At 43.5% G+C, this 17,434-nt stretch overlaps 1 protein-coding gene across 3 annotated transcripts in view; it reads left to right on the top strand.

The window, feature by feature from the left end:
• Positions 1 to 933: 933 nt before the first annotated feature.
• The window catches only part of LOC122562792 (5'-AMP-activated protein kinase subunit beta-1-like), a 28,940-nt gene continuing 12,439 nt past the window's right edge, over positions 934 to 17,434 (top strand). The window contains exons 1-5 of one of the 3 annotated variants that reach the window (XM_043715985.1): positions 934 to 1,171; positions 3,567 to 3,733; positions 5,690 to 5,783; positions 6,615 to 6,729; positions 16,132 to 16,265. In XM_043715985.1, the coding sequence (XP_043571920.1) occupies positions 998 to 1,171; positions 3,567 to 3,733; positions 5,690 to 5,783; positions 6,615 to 6,729; positions 16,132 to 16,265 (684 nt within the window). In that variant the 5' untranslated portion in view covers positions 934 to 997. The remainder of the gene's footprint in view (positions 1,172 to 3,566; positions 3,734 to 5,689; positions 5,784 to 6,614; positions 6,730 to 16,131; positions 16,266 to 17,434) is intronic. The other 2 variants (XM_043715984.1, XM_043715983.1) reach the window with 2 other exon arrangements.

Here is a 17,434-nt window from a genome sequence, read left to right as displayed (position 1 = left end):
AAGTGTAGGTTCATAGCTCCTTGAAAGTGGAGTCGCAGGTAGCTAGGATAGTGAAGAAAGCGTTTGGTATGCTTTCCGTTATTGGTCAGAGTATTGAGTACAGGAGTTGGGAGGTCATATTGCGGCTGTACAGGACATTAGTTAGGCCACTGTTGGAATATTGCGTGTAATTCTGGTCTCCTTCCTGTCGGAATGATGTTGTCAAACTTGAAAGGGTTCAGAAAAGATTTACAAGAATGTTGTGAGGATTTGAGCTATAGGGAGAGGTTGAGTAGGCTAGGGCTGTTTTCCCTGGAGCGTCGAAGGCTGAGGAGTGACCTCAGTGAGGTTTATAAAATCATAAGGGGCATGGATAGGATAAATAGACAGTCTTTTCCCTGGCATGGGGGAATCCAGAACTAGAGGGCATAGGTTTCGGTGAGAGGGGAAAGATATAAAAGAGATCTAATGGGCAATGTTTTCACACAGAGGGTGGTACGTGTATGGAATGAGCTGCCAGATGAAGTGATGGAGGCTGGTACAATTGCAACACATGGAACTGATTCTTTGGGTCCCCAGCTAAAAACTTGACCAGCAGCTTCAAACAGACTGCTTGCTAAAACCAAACCAGAAAGAAACCCCTGAACTGGCCACTCCCCTTTCATTGTACAAGAACTTAAAAGAAATCTTAAAACCTTTTTCGACTCGATATTTCCAGACATCTCAGAACCTCTGTCTTTACGACCCCTCGATTTTAAAAAAAAAACCAAGGACAGAATAATCTTGTTAAATGAACAGCATAGTTACACTGGTAAAATTGTACTGTGGAAGGAAATCCAGGCTGTAGTGGGGAGAATGTGTAAACTCCACTCAGACAGTCATTCGAGGCTGGAATTATGGTCACCGATTAATCCAAACCACATGTTTGGATTTTCTTAGATTGATCTTTATTTTTTTTTTCCTTTTTTGCTTCAGTTAAAAATTTGATGCACCGAACAGAGAAACAAAGAAAGAGAAGATGGGTAACACAAGCAGTGACCGTGCAGCAATGGACCGCCAAGGGGTTCACAAAACCGTCCGGAGGGACAGTACTGGCAGCGCTATTCATGCCAAAGAGCATGACCGACCAAAGATCCTGATGGATAGCCCAGAGGATGCTGACATCTTTCATGCTGAGGAAATCAAAGTAATGGTATCTCTACACAGGATTGTGGTGTTTTTCCAATTCTGTCACTGCTGTCTTAACCAGTATAGTTCCAATCTGCTGTGTTTAACTTGTCCGAGAAGTCATTATTCACTTATGAGTCCAGATAGTGAGTGTTGGCAGGGTATGCTGCACCTGCTGGAGAAATATGGACATCATCTCTGGGGTCAGCATTGTATGCCCTTTGAAGAGAGGGCAGTGAGTGTTGGTTGGTAGCAGAAACTTTGTCTGATTTATGCCTCGCTTAAATCCAATTGTTGCATTGTTATTGCCACTCAGTATTATTACAGTGGGAAGTTTATTTCTGGGTCCTTCCAACTCAAGCACTCTTTGATGAAAGTTTGTGATTTATCAGGGAGTTAGATTTTTCTATATATTTATCTAAAAGGATGTGATGAAAAAAACCTGATGCCATTCAATCAGTTTTTCTAAACTTAGGTTAACAAAATCTGTGAGAAGATTTGTAGCTCGGGTGCTCATTGTTGTGGTTCTGTTCGCCGAGCTGGGAATTTGTGTTGCAGACGTTTTGTCCCCTGTCTAGGTGACATCCTCAGTGCTTGGGAGCCTCCTGTGAAGCGCTTCTGTGATCTTTCCTCCGGCATTTATAGTGGTTTGTCTCTGCCGCTTCCGGTTGTCAGTACCAGCTGTCCGCTGCAGTGGCCGGTATATTGGGTCCAGGTCGATGTGCTTATTGATTGAATCTGTGGATGAGTGCTTACCAATAGGATAAACAACACACTGAGGAACCTACAAAAAAAACGGCCAGATAACCAGGTCAGACCTACAGAGAATGAAACCTGAAAGCAACAACACCCCCCAGATTCTATAGACTACCTAAAGTGCACAAACCAGACATCCCACTCAGACCCATAGTATCACTACCAGGGACACCATCACACAAACTGGCTAGAGAACGACAGCAGAAACTGAAACACCTGATCAGCGGATCCAGACACACTACATAGTCAACACAGGAATTCTTGGACATCATCAGAAATTCAATCCAAACTCTGGGTCAGATATGTTGATGACACCTTTGTAATCATTAAAAGCACGGAAATAGAGAAAACACACCGGATCATCAACGCCACACTAACAGGAATCTGATTCACGAGAGAGGAAGAAAAGGACAACCAACTCCCATTCCTAGACGTGATGGTACAGAGAACACCGAACGGAGAATTCACCACAAAGGTATACAGGAAAGCCACTCACACAGACCAAGTCCTGAACTACGAAAGCAACCACCCCAACACACCACACAAACGTTGCATCAAGACACTATTCAAAAGGGCCACAACACACTGCAGCACACCAGAACTTCAAAAAGAGGAAGAAGAACACCTATACAATGTATTCGCCAAAAACAGATACCCGCGCAATTTCATCAACAGATGCCTAAGGGAAAGACAACGGAACGAAGACATGCCACAACCCAAAGGACTAGCCACACAACCATACATCAAGAGCATTTCCAAACTGGCAGCCAAACTACTGCGACCACTAGGACTCATAACAGCACAAAAACCAACAGCCACTCTCGGACAACAACTCACCAGAACGAAGGACCCAATACCCAGCATGAGCAAAACCAATGTAGTGTACAAACTCCCATGTAAGGACTGCACAAAACACTACATAAGACAAACAGGAAGACAGCTAACGATCCACATCCGCATGAACACCAACTAGCAACAAAACGAGATGACCAATTATCCTTAGTAGCCACACACGCAGATGACAAGCAACATGAGTTCAATTCCTGACTCGGGCGAATGCCTGTGCGGAGTTTGCACGTTCTCCCCGTGTCTGCGTGGGTTTCCTCCTGGTGCTCCGGTTTCCTCCCACAGTCCAAAGATGTGCAGGTCAGGTGAATTGGCCATGCTAAATTGCCCATAGCGTTAGGTAAGGGGTACGGGTGGGTTGCGCTTCGGTGTGGACTTGTTGGGCCGAAGGGCCTGTTTCCACACTGTAATGTAATCTAATCTAATCTAATGAATTTGACTGGGACAACACTACTATTATAGGACAAGCCAAACAGCGAACAGACAGGGAATTCCTAGAGGCATGGCACTCATCCACAGATTCAATCAATAAGCACATCGACCTGGACCCAATATACCGGCCACTGCAGCGGACAGCTGGTACTGACAACCGGAAGCGGCAGATACAAACCACTACAAATGCCGGAGGAAAGATCACAGAAGCGCTTCACAGGAGGCTCCCAAGCACTGAGGATGTCACCTAGACAGGGGACGAAACGTCTGCAACACAAATTCCCAGCTCGGCAAACAGAATCAGGTTAACAAAAGTGATTGGAAATATTAATGCATAAAGGATACTCAGAGTAAATTACTCTTTCCCATTGTCTTGTGTTTTCAAGGCCCCACTGGCGAAGGAGTACTTTGCCTGGCAACAAGACTTAGAGGTTTCTGACAAAATCTCCAAACACGCTCGTCCAACAGTGTTTCGATGGAAAGGAGGTGGGAAGGAAGTCTTTATTTCTGGGTCCTTTAATGGATGGACCAACAAAATCCCACTTACCAGAAGGTAGGCACTTTCATAATCCTGCTGAAAATGTGTTGCTGGAAAAGCGCAGCAGGTCAGGCAGCATCCAAGAAGCAGGAGAATCGACGTTTCGGGCATGAGCCCTTCTTCAGGAATGGGGAGGGTGTGCCAAGCAGGCTAAGATAAAAGGTAGGGAGGAGGGACTTGGGGGAGGGGCGTTGGAAATGCGATAGGTGGAAGGAGGTAAAGGTGAGGGTGATAGGCCGGAGTGGGGGTGGGGGCGGAGAGGTCAGGAAGAAGATTGCAGGTTAGGAAGGTGGTGCTGAGTTTGAGGGTTGGGACTGAGACAAGGTTGGGGGGAGGGGAAATGAGGAAACTGGAGAAATCTGAGTTCATCCCTTGTGGTTGGAGGGTTCCTAGGTGGAAGACTTCATAATCCTTTCACTTTCATAATCCTCTCTGGATTCCTGGTTATCAGCTTGGCACAAGTCTGAGCTGTCACCTGCAGTGACTACAGGGGCCTAGCGGATTGTTTTGGCTTAGTGCTGGCTATGCACACTTTGAGCATAGCACTTCAGGTTCCTGATTGGAATTGCACGAGATCTTAAACATGCTGCCGAAAACTGGCACACACTTAGGTTAGGGCACATAGTGAAGACAAGTTCTATAAAGTCTTTCCTCCTTGTTGATTCTCTGGCCACTCATCGCAGGCCCACACTGCCAGAGGTAGAAATGAGCACTGCACAGTCTTGTGAAGATGAGGTTGTTTTTCTTATTGAAAGTACCTTTTACTGTGATAATAAACAGGATGGATTAATATCGGACCTGGAAGCTCATATTTGGAGGTGTTATGGACCATCAGCAGCAGCAGAATTGTATTTGACAAAATGGTCTAGGTCATCTCTCAATCTCATTAGCATCAAACCAGGCTACCTGAGTTATGGTTATCTAAGAAGTATAAGGAAGCATACTTGAAGCAAGCACAAGGCATACCTAAAGGTGATGTGCCAGCCTGGTGAAGCCAGGATAAATTGCATGCTAACAGTAAAAGCAGAAAGTTATCGATTGAGCTAACCAATCTGATGACCAGTAAATGAGATCAGAACTTCTGCATTCATGCCACATTCAGTCAGTGGACAATTGAACAACTATTGGGATGCTTCACAAACATCTGAGATAAGATGAAAAACAAAGCTCTCCTCCCTGGGGGGGAGGGAGTTCAAAACGAGGAGGCATATTTTTAAGGTGCGAGGAGAAAGTTTTTAAAAGGACATGAGGCAACCTTTTTTACACAGTGAGTGGTTCGTGTGTGCGAGAGGAAGTAGTGGATGCAGGTACAGTTAACATTTAAAAGCCATGTGGATAAGTACATGAATAGGAATGTTTGGAGGGATATGGGCCAAACGCAGGCCAGCAGGCATAGTTTAGTTTAGAACACTTGGTTGGCATGAACGAGTTGGACGGAGTTGAACGAGTTTCCATGCTGTATGACTCGCTGATGGGGTGACCTAACACTCCAACGGAAAAATTGTGAACCTTTCATGGCCTTTGTCATCCTGAAGTGCTAAATAGATGATCCATCTAAACCTCCTTCTGGGGTCCCCATTATCACAAATCTTGATGATATTAAGAAATAACTAAGTGCACAACATCCTGCCTGTATTGTGGGAGAACTGGTTGTGTCCCTGGCCAAGCTATTCCAGTGCAGCTACAACAACTGTAACTATCGAAACAAAGTGGAAAATTGCCCAGGTGTCTACAGAAGGCAATACAAATACAACGTGGCAAACGCCACCCCACCATTTTACTAATGAAAGGAAGGGAAGGTCTTGTCAACAATGCTGTCATGCTACACTTGGTTAATCATAGAGACTTCTAAACATTTGGAGTGTTTCCTGTACAGTTTTCTGTCTATTTCACTGCATACTGATAATGGACAAAGGGACATTTTGATTTCATGTTTACTGTCTTTTCCAATTTTGTTTTTCTCCCCCACAGTCACAATAACTTTGTGGCAATTTTGGATCTCCCAGAGGGTGAGCATCAATATAAGTTCTATGTGGACGGCCAGTGGACCCATGATACGTCAGAGGTATGAGATGCTGCTGATGGTAGGAAATTTCAGATGGTCTGTCTGATAGAATTGGACATGGTGCTGCCTTATTCAACCACATTATAGGGTCGGGGTCCCTATAATGTTTAGGACATGGAGAAGTGGCTGGATTTTTGTATTTCTAAGATTGCGGAAAAAATACTAAGACTATCCAGTGGTATTGAAGGCTGGAGCTGGTGAACAGAAAGCCATTGCTTAGCCAAGTCTTTTTGATCTGTGTCCTTACATGGTGTCTCAGTAGTTAGCACTGCTGTCTCACAGTGCCAGGGGCCCGGGTTCAATTCCCCCCTCGGCCGACTGTCTGTGTGGAGTTTGCACATTCTCCCCGTGTCTGCGTGGGTTTCCTCCGGGTACCCCGGTTTCCTCCCACAGTCCAAAAATGTGCAGGTTAGGTGAATTGGCCATGCTAAATTGCCCATAGTGTTAGGTGCATTAGTCAGAGAGAATAGGTCTGGGTGGGTTACTCTTCAGAGGGTCGGTGCGGAATAGTTGGCCCGAAGGGCCTGTTTCCATACTGTAGGGAATCTGATCTAATCTAATATCCCATAGACCTACCTCCAGAAGCAGGAACTCACAGCCTGTGCAGTTAGCATCTGTATGGAGAGAAAATAGCCGATGTAGATTACATGCTAGATTGTAGGTCGCCGATGTATGGTGATGACCTTAGGACTGGGCGATAGTATGATTCTTACATGCAACAATCATTCTACACGTGACAGTGATGGTGTCAGAGGTCTGTGCTGCCTGGGAGTTCAACTTTGACCATGGTTGTGATTCTTGAGTGTTGACTGTTTTATGTCTTGTCTGCAGCCCATTACCACCAGTCAGCTTGGTACCATCAATAACGTTATCCGGGTGGCCCAGACTGATTTTGAAGTGTTTGATGCACTGATGGTGGATTCACAGAAAAGCTCAGATGTGTCAGGTGGGTGCCAAGTGCGGTGGAGAGAATGTCAATAAGGACAGACTGAATCGTCAGATATGCAGCATAAATGGGAACCGTTCTGTCACTCTTGGTGTCAGCTCTTTGGAAGAGCTCTCCAATTAATTCCACTTTCCTTTTTATTCCCCCCTCACTCCTCTCCCCAAGGCCATGTATGTTTGTTCCCATCAGTTATTCAGCCAGTTCCCCTTTGAAGGATGCCAGTGAGCTGCTTCAGTCACCCTCTCAGACATTGCATTCCAGAACACCACTCACTGTATAAAATAAATTAATCTCCTCAAGCTGCCACCTGGTTCTTTTGCTGTTGCCAGCTGTTCGATGACTCAAAATAGTTTCTCCTTATTTATTGTACCAAAACAGCTCTATCCAATCTCCTCTTATCCTCTTTCCTATGGAGAATAACTCCAGTTACTCCAGTCTCTCCAATTAACTGAAGTTTCCCATCTTAAGTAGCTTTCCAATTTTTTTTTCTGTACCCTCTTAAGGTCTTGACATCTTCATAAAGTGTGATACCCAGAATTGAACACGCAACTTGGATATTTGAGACCTAATCAGTACTTTATCAAGATTTAACATGATTTTCTAGCTTTTGTACTCTGTCTCAGTTACTAAAGCTAAGGAACCCATATGCTGTTTTTAACAGCTTTCTCAGCTTGTTGTGCATCGGGCAAAGGTTTGTATATACACACCATCAGGTCTCTCTGCATGTACCCATTTTAAAATCGTACCATTTTGTTCATGTTGCCTCTCCTCAATCTTCCTGTCAAATGATTAACTTTACCATTTCAATCCAAAACTAGGATCTCCAATCTTAACAAATGAAACTAAGAAGGTTTGAGGAGCAAATTGGCTGTGATGGGCTGGGAAAGTACGCAAATAGGTGTGACGGTTGACAGGCAATGTCTGGTACTTAGAACTAATTCATTTTATGCAACAACCATGCATTTCCCTAAAGCACATACACCCCGAAAGAGAAGAAAGTTAAAGATGGTATCAGATCGAAGGAGAAGGCTTATAAAGTTGCCAAAAAAAGTAGTAAACCTGAGCATTAGGAATATTTTAGAATTCTCAACTATTTAGAATTTGAAGAAACTGATGGGGAGAACAGAATGTAAAGTAACAAGAGACATAAGAACAGGCTGTGAAGCCTCCTGTAGGTTTCCGAAAAAGAAAAGGTTCGCAAGAACGAATGTGGTCCGTTACGGGAGAATTGGTAATCATCAACAAGAAAATGGCAGAGAAACAACATCAGTTTATTGTACCTGCCTGCAGAAAGAAACATACAGGGAATCCCCCGGAATATTTGAGATCAGGGGAGCAGGGGTGCTTTACCATAGATTAATGAAAGTGGCTAGAGAGGTTCATAGGGTATATGAGGGAGAACATTTGTCTTTATCAGTCATGACATTGATTATAAGAACAGGAAAGTTATGTTGGAGTTGTATACAAGTTTTAGGCCCCAACTGAAGTACTGTGTGCAGTTCTGTTACTATACTATAGGATGGATTTTTTTTTTCATTCTTTTGTGGGATGTGGGCATGGCTGGCTGGCCAGCATTTACTGCCCGTTCCTGTTTACCCTTGCAGAGGTGGTGGTGAAATGCCTTCTGAAACCACTGCAGTCCATGTGCTGTAGATTCACTCTCAATGCCCTTACAGAGAGAATTCCACGATTTTGACCCACGACAGTGAAGGAATGGCGATACATTTCCAAGTCAGGATAGTGAGTGGTTTGGAGGGAAACTTGCGGGGTAGTGATATTCCTATGTGTCTTCTGCCCTTGTCCTTCTAGATGGAAGTGGTCATGGGTTTGGACGGTGCTGTTTAAGGATTTTTGGTGAATGTCTACAATGCAGCTTCCTATTAGTACACACTGCTGCTATTCTGCATCATTGGTAGAGGGATTGGATGCTTATGGATGGTGCCAATCAATCAGGCTGTTTTGTCCTGGATGGTATCTTGACTGTTGTTGCACCCATTTATACAAGCGGAGAGTATTCCATCACACTGATGACTTGTGCCTTGCAGGTGGTGGACAAGCTTTATAAGGTCAGGAGATGAGTGTGTTCCTAACCTCTAACCTGCCCTTGGAGTCATTGTGTTTATATGGCGAGTCCAAGTGAGTTTCTGGTCAATGTAACCACAAGTATGTTGATAGTGGGAGATTCAACAATGGTAACGCCACTGAATCTCAAGGGGTGGTGTTTAGATTGCCTCTTATTGCCTGGCATTTGTGCAATGCAAATGTTACTTGCCATTTGTCATCCAAAGCCTGGATATTGTCCAGGTCTTGTTGCATTTGAACATGGACAGCTTCAGTATCTGAGGAGTCATGAATGGTGCTGAACATTGTTCAATCATCAGAGAACATCTCACTTCTGACCTTTTGATGGAAAGAAGGTCATTTATATTGCTGAAGCAGCTGAAGATGGTTGGGCCGAGGGCACTACCCTGAGGGACTCCTGCAGAGATGTCCTGGAGCTGAGATAACTGACTTCCAACAACTGCATCCACCTTCCGATGCGTCAGGTATGACTCCACCAGTGGAGAATTTTCCCTCGATATCCACCGATTCCAGTTTTGCTTCGGCTTTTTGATGGCACAGTTGGTGATTGCAGCCTTGATACCAACAGCTGTCACTCACACCTCATCTCTGGAATTTAACTCTTTTGTCCATGTTTGAACCAAGGCTATAATGATGTGAGGAGCTGAGTGGTCCTGGTGGAACCCAAATTGGGCATCACTGGGCAGGCACATCTTGATAGCACTGTTGATGACACCTTCTATCATTTTACTGATGATTGAGGATAGACTGATAATGGTAATTGATGATAATTGGCCGCACTGGATTTGTGCTGTTTTTTGTGTACAAGATGTACCTGGGCAAGTTTCCACATTGTTGGCTTGATGCTAGTGTTGTAACTGTACTGGAAGAGCTTGGCTAGGGGAGCAGCAAGTTCTGGAGCATAAGTTTTCAGTACTAATGTAGGAATGTTGTTAAGGCCCCAAGGCTTTGCAGTATTAAGTGCTTCCAACTGTTTCTTGATATCATGTGGAGTGAAATGAAATTGACTGAAGCCTGGTATCTATGATGCTGGGGGCCACTGGAGGAGGCCAAGCTGGATCATCCACTCAGCATCTCTGGCTGAAGGTTGCTGTAGACACACTGATGTGCTGCCCTCTTCCATCATTGAGGATGGGGATAATTGTGGAAGTTGACATTGAAATCCCCCACCCAGAATACATTTTTCACCCTCAGCGGTTTCTCCAAGTGTTCTTCAACATGAAAGAGAGTACTGATTGATCAACTGAAGGAGGATGGTATGTGGTTTCCGTGCCCACGTTTGATTTGATGTTGTGAGACTTCATAAGGAAAAGGTCCGGAGTCAATGTTGAGCATTCCCGGGGCATCTCCCTCCTGACTATAATGCTGCATTGCTACCTCTGCTGGGTCTGTCCTGTTGGTTGGACAGGACAGATCCAGGGATGGTAATTGTGGTGTCTGGGACTTGGCCTGTGAGGTATGATTCCCTTATTATGACTGTGTGGCTGTTGCTCTCCCAATTCGGGCACTAGCCCCTGATGTTAGCAAGGATGGATTTTTCCGACAGTCAGCAATGGTTTCAGTTAACGGTCAACAATTAGATTCTTAATTCTGGATTTTTTTATTTATTGGATTCAAATTCCACCATCTGCAGTGGTAGGAGTTGAATCTGGATCACCAGAAGATTAGCTGATTATATTCTCGTGCTGATATCAGCAGGCCTCCTCCTGTCTGGTGATGTGATTACACTGGAGAAGGTGCAGAGGAGATTCACCAGGATGGCTAGCTATCAGGACTGAAAGTTGACCAATTCCAATACCCAATGATCTACATCCACATGCATTGGTAATCATTGCCCAAAATCCTACTGATTCTGGAATGGTGCCTGCAGCCTTGCAGGGTTACATTTGAAACCTTGCTGTTATGAAAGGAGGGAGTGAGAAATCTGGGAACTACTGACTTTTAACCTGATATCAGTGGTAGGAAAATATGACTGTCATAAAAGAAATTATAACTGAAAACTTTGCCCAATCAGATTATTGTTTTGAGACACAATAGATTTGGAAAGAAATTTAACAACACTAAGTTTTTGTTTTGAAGCCATTATTAACAGTAATTTGTTCATGGGATGTGGGCCTCACTGGCTAAGCCAGCAAGTGTTGCTCAGATGGCAGTTAAGTGTCAACCACATTGCTGTGGGTCTAAAGCCACGTGTAGGCCAGACCAGGTAAGGATGGGAGATTTCCTTCCCTAAAGTGCATTTGTGAACTAGATGGGATTTTATGACCTTCAGCAGTCATAGTCATCATTTTATGACCATAGTCGTCATGAGACAAATTTATTGAATTCAGATTTCACCAAGACAAGGTTCTGCATGGTAAACTGGTAGGGTTAGATCACATGCAATCGAGGGGGAGCTGGGCAATTAGATACAAAATTGGCTTGAGGGTAAGAGACAGAGGGTGGTGGTAAAGATGCTTTTCAAACTAGTTAGTAAGTTTGCAGAGGACACCAAAATATGTGGTGCACTGGACTGTGAAGAAGATTATCTCAGCACAGTGGGACCTTGATCAGATGAACCAATGGGCTAAGGAATGGCAGGTGGAGTTTATTTTAGATAAATGTGAGGTGTTGGTAAGGCATACCAGGGCAGGATTTATACAGTTAATCGGAGGGTCCTGGGGAGTGTTACTGAACAAGGAGACGTAGCGGTGCAGGTGCACAGGTTCCTTGCTTGTATTCATTGGTCAGAACATTGAGTATAGGAGTAGGAATTCATGTTGCAGCTGTACAAGACGTTGATGAGGCACGTTTTAGAATACTGCAAACAATTCTGGTTTCCATTCTTTAGGAAAGATGTTGTTAAAACTTGAGGGTGTGCAGAAAGGATTTACAAGGATGTTGCCAGGTATGGAGGGTCTGAGGTATAAGGAGACGCTGAATAGGTGGAGCGTTTTTCCCTGGAGCGTTGGAGACTGAGGTTATAGATTACATACTAACCTTATATAAGTTTATAAAATCATGAGGAGTGTGGATAGGGTGAATAGTCAAGGTGTGGGAGTCGAAAACTGGAGGGCATTGGTTTATGGTGAGGGGGAAAGCTTTAAAAAAGGAAATGAGGGGTGCATTTTCATTCAGAGGTTGGTGCATGTGTGGAACAAGCTACCGGAAGACGTAGTGGAGGCTGGTACAATTACAACATTTAAAAGGCACCTGGATGGGCAAATGATTAGGAAGGATTTAGAGGGATATGGGCTGGGTGCTGGCTAGTGGGACTAAGTCAGATTGGAATGTCTGGTCATTGTGGACGAGTTGCACTGAAGGATCTCTTTCTGTTCTGTATGACTCTGTAAGTGCCATGTAGGATTTGAACCTACATAGCCTGGGGTTCTGGATCACTAGGCCAGTGACACTGTGACTGTGCTACCACCTCCCCTAAAGATAAGAGAGAACTAGTGGATATGATGTCATAGAGTCATAGAGATGTACAGCATGGAAACAGACCCTTTGGTCCAACCCGTCCATGCTGACCAGATATCCCCACCCAATCTAGTCCCACCTGCCAGCACCCAGCCCACATCCCTCCAAACCCTTCCTATTCATATACCTATCCAAATGCCTTTTAAATGTTGCAATTGTACCAGCCTCCACCACATCCTCTGGCAGCTCATTCCATACAGGTACCACCCTCTGTGAAAAAGTTGCCCCTTAGGTCTCTTTTATATCTTTCCCCTCTCACCCTAAACCTATGCCCTCTAGTTGTGGACTCCCCGACTCCAGGGAAAAGACTTTGTCTATTTACCCTATCCATGCCCCTCATCATTTTGTAAACCACTATAAGGTCACCCCTTAGCCTCCGACACTCCAGGGAAAACAGCCCCAGCCTGTTCAGCCTCTCCCTATAGCTCAAATCCTCCAACCCTGGCAACATCCTTGTAAATCATTTCTGAACCCTTTCAAGTCTCACAGCATCTTTCCGATAGGAAGGAGACCAGAATTGCACGCAATATTCCAACAGTGGGTCTAAGGCTTTCAGTAAGGTCTCACGCAGGAAGTTAGTGAACAAAATTACAACATTAGGAATAATGGTTATTTTATTTGCATGGACTGAGGATTGGCTAACACAATAAAAACAGAGCAGGGATAGGTGGATTGTTTGCAGGTTGGCAGTTTGTGATGAGTGCTTGGGCCCAAACTGTACAGTCAGTGCCAGTGAGGGGTCCCAATGTAATAATTCCATGTTTATAGGTGGCACCATATTGGGAGTGAGATTTGTGAGGAGCGTGCAAAGGGGCTTCAAGCTGATTTAGGCAGACTGAATGGCCAAGATAATGGCAGATGGAATATAATGTGGGCAAATGTGGTTAAGCTTATCCACTTTGGTCGGAAGAATGGAGAATAAGATTGTTTCTTAAAAGATGAGAAATTGGGAAATGTCAGTGTCCAAAGGGACTTGGATGATCTCATTCATAAATCACAAAAAGCCACTGCGCAGGTGTAGCAAGCAATTGATTTGTTGGCCTTTAACACAAGAGGATTTGAGTACAACAGTAATACTCCTACTTCAATTGTATTGCACCTTGGTTACACTGCACCTAGTACATTCTGTGTCATTCTAATCCCCTTACTCATGGAAGGACAAAGAGACAGGGTAGCAGAGATTCACTAGAATAATTCCTGGGACGGTGGGAATGTCCTGTGAGGAGAGACTAGGGACTGGGCCTTTATCCTTGAGATATTCCATTGGGCTAGGAGGTTTAGAACCAGAGCAGCAGCCTCTCCATGAGGGATGCCATTAGAACTGTGATAAGGAGGAAAATCTACATTGAGAGGGTAGGTGCATTTTTGGAACTCTCTCTTCCCTGGAGAACCGTGAAAGTTTATTCATTGAGTATGCTTCAGATACTAATGACATCAAGGATTGCACTGATAGTGCCAGAAATTAGCATTGAGATGATGATCAAATATAATCTAAAATGGCCGAACAGGTTCAACGGTCTGAATGCCTACTCCCTGTTTCTATGTTCTCTCCATTTAAATTTCATTGCAATGCATCTGCCCCATTCACAAATCTGTTCGTCTTCCTGAAATCCCACCCTCCATATTGTTAACTATTCTAGGCTGAATAGTCATCTACAAATTTGAAACTTTAGTCTAAAAGGACAAGTCATAAAGAATAATGGCCTAATAGCAAGCCCTGGGTTACACCACCTTCCAATCTGTAAAATAACCATTCACCACCACTCTCAATTAGCTTTAATTATGCTAACAAGTCTATACTGTACTTTGTCAAACACCCTTTTGAAAGTCGACATGTACATCAATTGCATTACCCTCATCAACTCTGTTACTTCACCTCCCAATCTAATTAGTCAAACAAGATTTACTTTTAATAAATCGGTGCTAGCAGTGATAAAAAATTAAAAGTGCTAACATCTGTGGGGAAAGAAAAAGAGTTAATGTTTTGAGTCAGTTTTTGCAATAGCTTTCTGGAGATTTCTGATCTCCAGCCTTCACAGCTATACGCTTTGACCTTAGTGCTAGTTTTCATACATTAACCTGTTGTTTTTGAAGCGCAGTGAATCTTCTCTTTGATTATGGTCTCTGAAAGGTTACCTATCACACATGGTTGAGCCTACAGTTGCTGGGTTTATCCCTCTTTTTTTTTTAAACAATTTGCAATCGAACAGTCCTCTTGGATTGGCTCAATATCTAAAGAGAATTGGAAGATTGCGGATGGTCTGCATTACCTTAGCAACCCAGAATATATCCATTGTAGACTGTCATTGTCAAATAATAGCTTAACTACCATCTCTTTTAAAACTCTATTTATATCCTATCCAGCATTGATTCCCACCTCCTTTCGTGCTACATTGACAGCATCATCTGTTCTAATGAAGACAGCAGTAAGTTACTCATTTGACAGCTCAGTCATGCCTCTGACTCAGCAAGAAAATCATCTTTGATCCTGAATCAGTCCCATCCTTCCTTTAACTATCATTTTACTATTTATCTGCTTACAGAATACTTCTGCATTCCCTTTTTATGTTGCCAGCCAACCTGTTCTCATGTTATCTCTTTCCCCTTCTTATTCCTTTTTGGATATCCTCTGTCCTTTCTATTTTCAGATTGGTTTTCTATTGCATTATAAACCTTACAAATGTCATCAGGTGACCTTTTTCTGTTTCATATTTAACTTGCTGTATCTTTGGTCATCCAGAGAGCTCCAAGTTTGGATGCCCTTACCTCCTGATGTTCACCAGCGCCAACAACCATTTGTTCATTTCTGGGATGTGAGTCTCATTGACAAAGTCACTATTTGTTGCATGCTGTAATTGCCCTTGAAGGTAATGTTGGACTGCAACTGTCTACCTGGTGTAGATAGACCCATAGTGCTGTTAAGGAGGGAGGTCCAGAATTCCAGTGACAGTAAAAGAACCATAATTCCACGTCAGGGTCATACATAATCTGGAGCTGAATTTGCTGCCTTTGTTCTGTAGTCCAGAGAGACTGTGTATTTGGAAGATGCTGTCAGCACAGCACAGCCTTGATGAGTTGCTGCACTACCTTCAGTACCCTGTAGCAAGCATTTCCTTTTGTGTTAAAGGCATCCTTTCCCATAACAATTTTGTCCACCCCACAATTTTGATTTCAACCCACCTGCCCCAGATCTCCTTGCAACCTGCTCAAGTTAACCCTCCTCCTGTTAGTATTTTTGCGATTGATTGTATCTTGGGCCTTTTCCATAACTCCTTGAAACTTGAAATTCAGATCACTGTTTCCCAAATTCTCTCCTCCCTGAAACATGCCTCACTTGTTCCACCTCATTTTCCAGCCATGCTTTCTTCTCCCTGAACTGGCAACACACTGATTAATGAAGCTCTGTAAATAAGCCAGATACTTGCTTTTTTCCTTATATGAAGTCCTGAACTATATCATCCGTCTGGTGCAATTTTGGCACCACTCTTTTTTTTTTTCCTTCTCTTACTTTCCTGAATATCTTCTAAGTCAGAAAAATTAAGTTGTCAATCCACTGCTACTTTGAGTGAGTTCTCCATAATTCAAATTATATTATAGTCCCAGGTGGCGATTTGTGCTTGCAAATAGCCAGCTTTACCAAGCAAGGCGAATAGATACACATACATGGGCTCCAAACGTATGTTGTAACCTTCTGCATTGCCCCCATGTGATCCTCCAATTTATGATCTATTCTTTATTCTAGGGTTTTTTGATTCCCCAAGCCCCCTGTACACTTTGTTTTTCTTCTTTCTTTTCAGTGAAGGTGCAGCGTTGCTCATCCTTCTCGGTGCTGGTATAACTAAGTCAATTGATTTTCCTCAGATCTGTCAAGCTCTCCCCCTGGCCCGTACCACCAGGATCCCTATGTGTACAAACCTGAGGAGAGGATTAAAACACCACCTATTCTGCCACCACACCTACTTCAGGTTATTCTGAACAGGGACACGGGCATTTCAGTGAGTACCTACCACTGCCCTTTCTTTTTTCTGCACTGATTTGATGTTTGATTTCATCTTACAGGGATAATCCTTTATCTCAAATTTATTTCACTAAGTTTTAGTTCAGTACTTTTGGGTGTAATAACCATAATCTGATGGTTTAACTTTGTATCCGAATATGCTAATTTAACAGACTATGATATTTTCAAGCAGGGTCTGTGAATGGGCTGTTAGTGCTGTATAAGTATGTGGTTAATGTGCCTGATGCTTTGTGTATGAGCCAGTAGCTATGTGCAGGTGCTTCAGTTTTAACTCTAGGAGATAAAGTGAGTTACAAATTCACTCGCTGATCCTGGAATCTTAACTAACCGGTCTCATTTAAGTCCCAGTCTTGAAGTCATTGGGAAGAATGAAAGATTGAGCAATAGTCCTCCAGCATGAAGTTTTCGGAAGGAGGAGGGGATTAGGTTCAAGATGGCTTCCAGACCTTCGGAGGCTGAAGCAGGAAGCACCTTACAACCAGTGAATCTCACCCCAGGGAAAAGACCTTGTCTATTTATCCTATCCATGCCCCTCATGATTTTTTTTTTTTAAAACCTCTATAAAGTCACCCCCTCCGCCTTCGACACTCCAGGGAAAACAGCCCCAGCCTATTCAGCCTGTCCCTGTAGTTCACAACAGGGTTACTTTAGAAAGGTTTCGATCCATTTTGGATACCTTTTCTCCCAGATCTGAATGCACTTGCATTTTAAAAGGAGTGAATTCAACCAGGGCTTTTTTGAATTAACACAAAGAGTAAGTTTGTTAAGTAGCAAATACACCAAATAGTAATAATGCAACACACAAGCTTGATTAGAAATTGGACGTGAGTTCAAAAAGACAAAATTAAATAACAAGATACATACAGATCAGGCTCTGAATTTTTCACTAAGAACAGAAAGTTGAACATTGCAGCCATTGTAGTGGAGGTATCGATAGCGCTGCTTTAGCAGTTGAACAATTAGGTTCAAGATTCTGCAAGGTTTGTAGCTCAGGTTGAGGTTTAGGGTGTAGGTTTGCTCACTGAGCTGTAGGTTTGATATCCAGACGTTTCATTACCTGGCTAGGTAACATCATCAGTGGCGACCTCCAAGTGAAGCGAAGCTGTTGTCTCCTGCTTTCTATTTATATCTTTCTCCTGGATGGGG

This window comes from Chiloscyllium plagiosum, chromosome 25 (genome assembly GCF_004010195.1).
Source record: "Chiloscyllium plagiosum isolate BGI_BamShark_2017 chromosome 25, ASM401019v2, whole genome shotgun sequence".
NCBI lineage: Eukaryota > Metazoa > Chordata > Chondrichthyes > Orectolobiformes > Hemiscylliidae > Chiloscyllium > Chiloscyllium plagiosum.
Note: the sequence above shows the minus strand (reverse complement) of the source record. Positions and strands in the feature narration are given on the sequence as shown.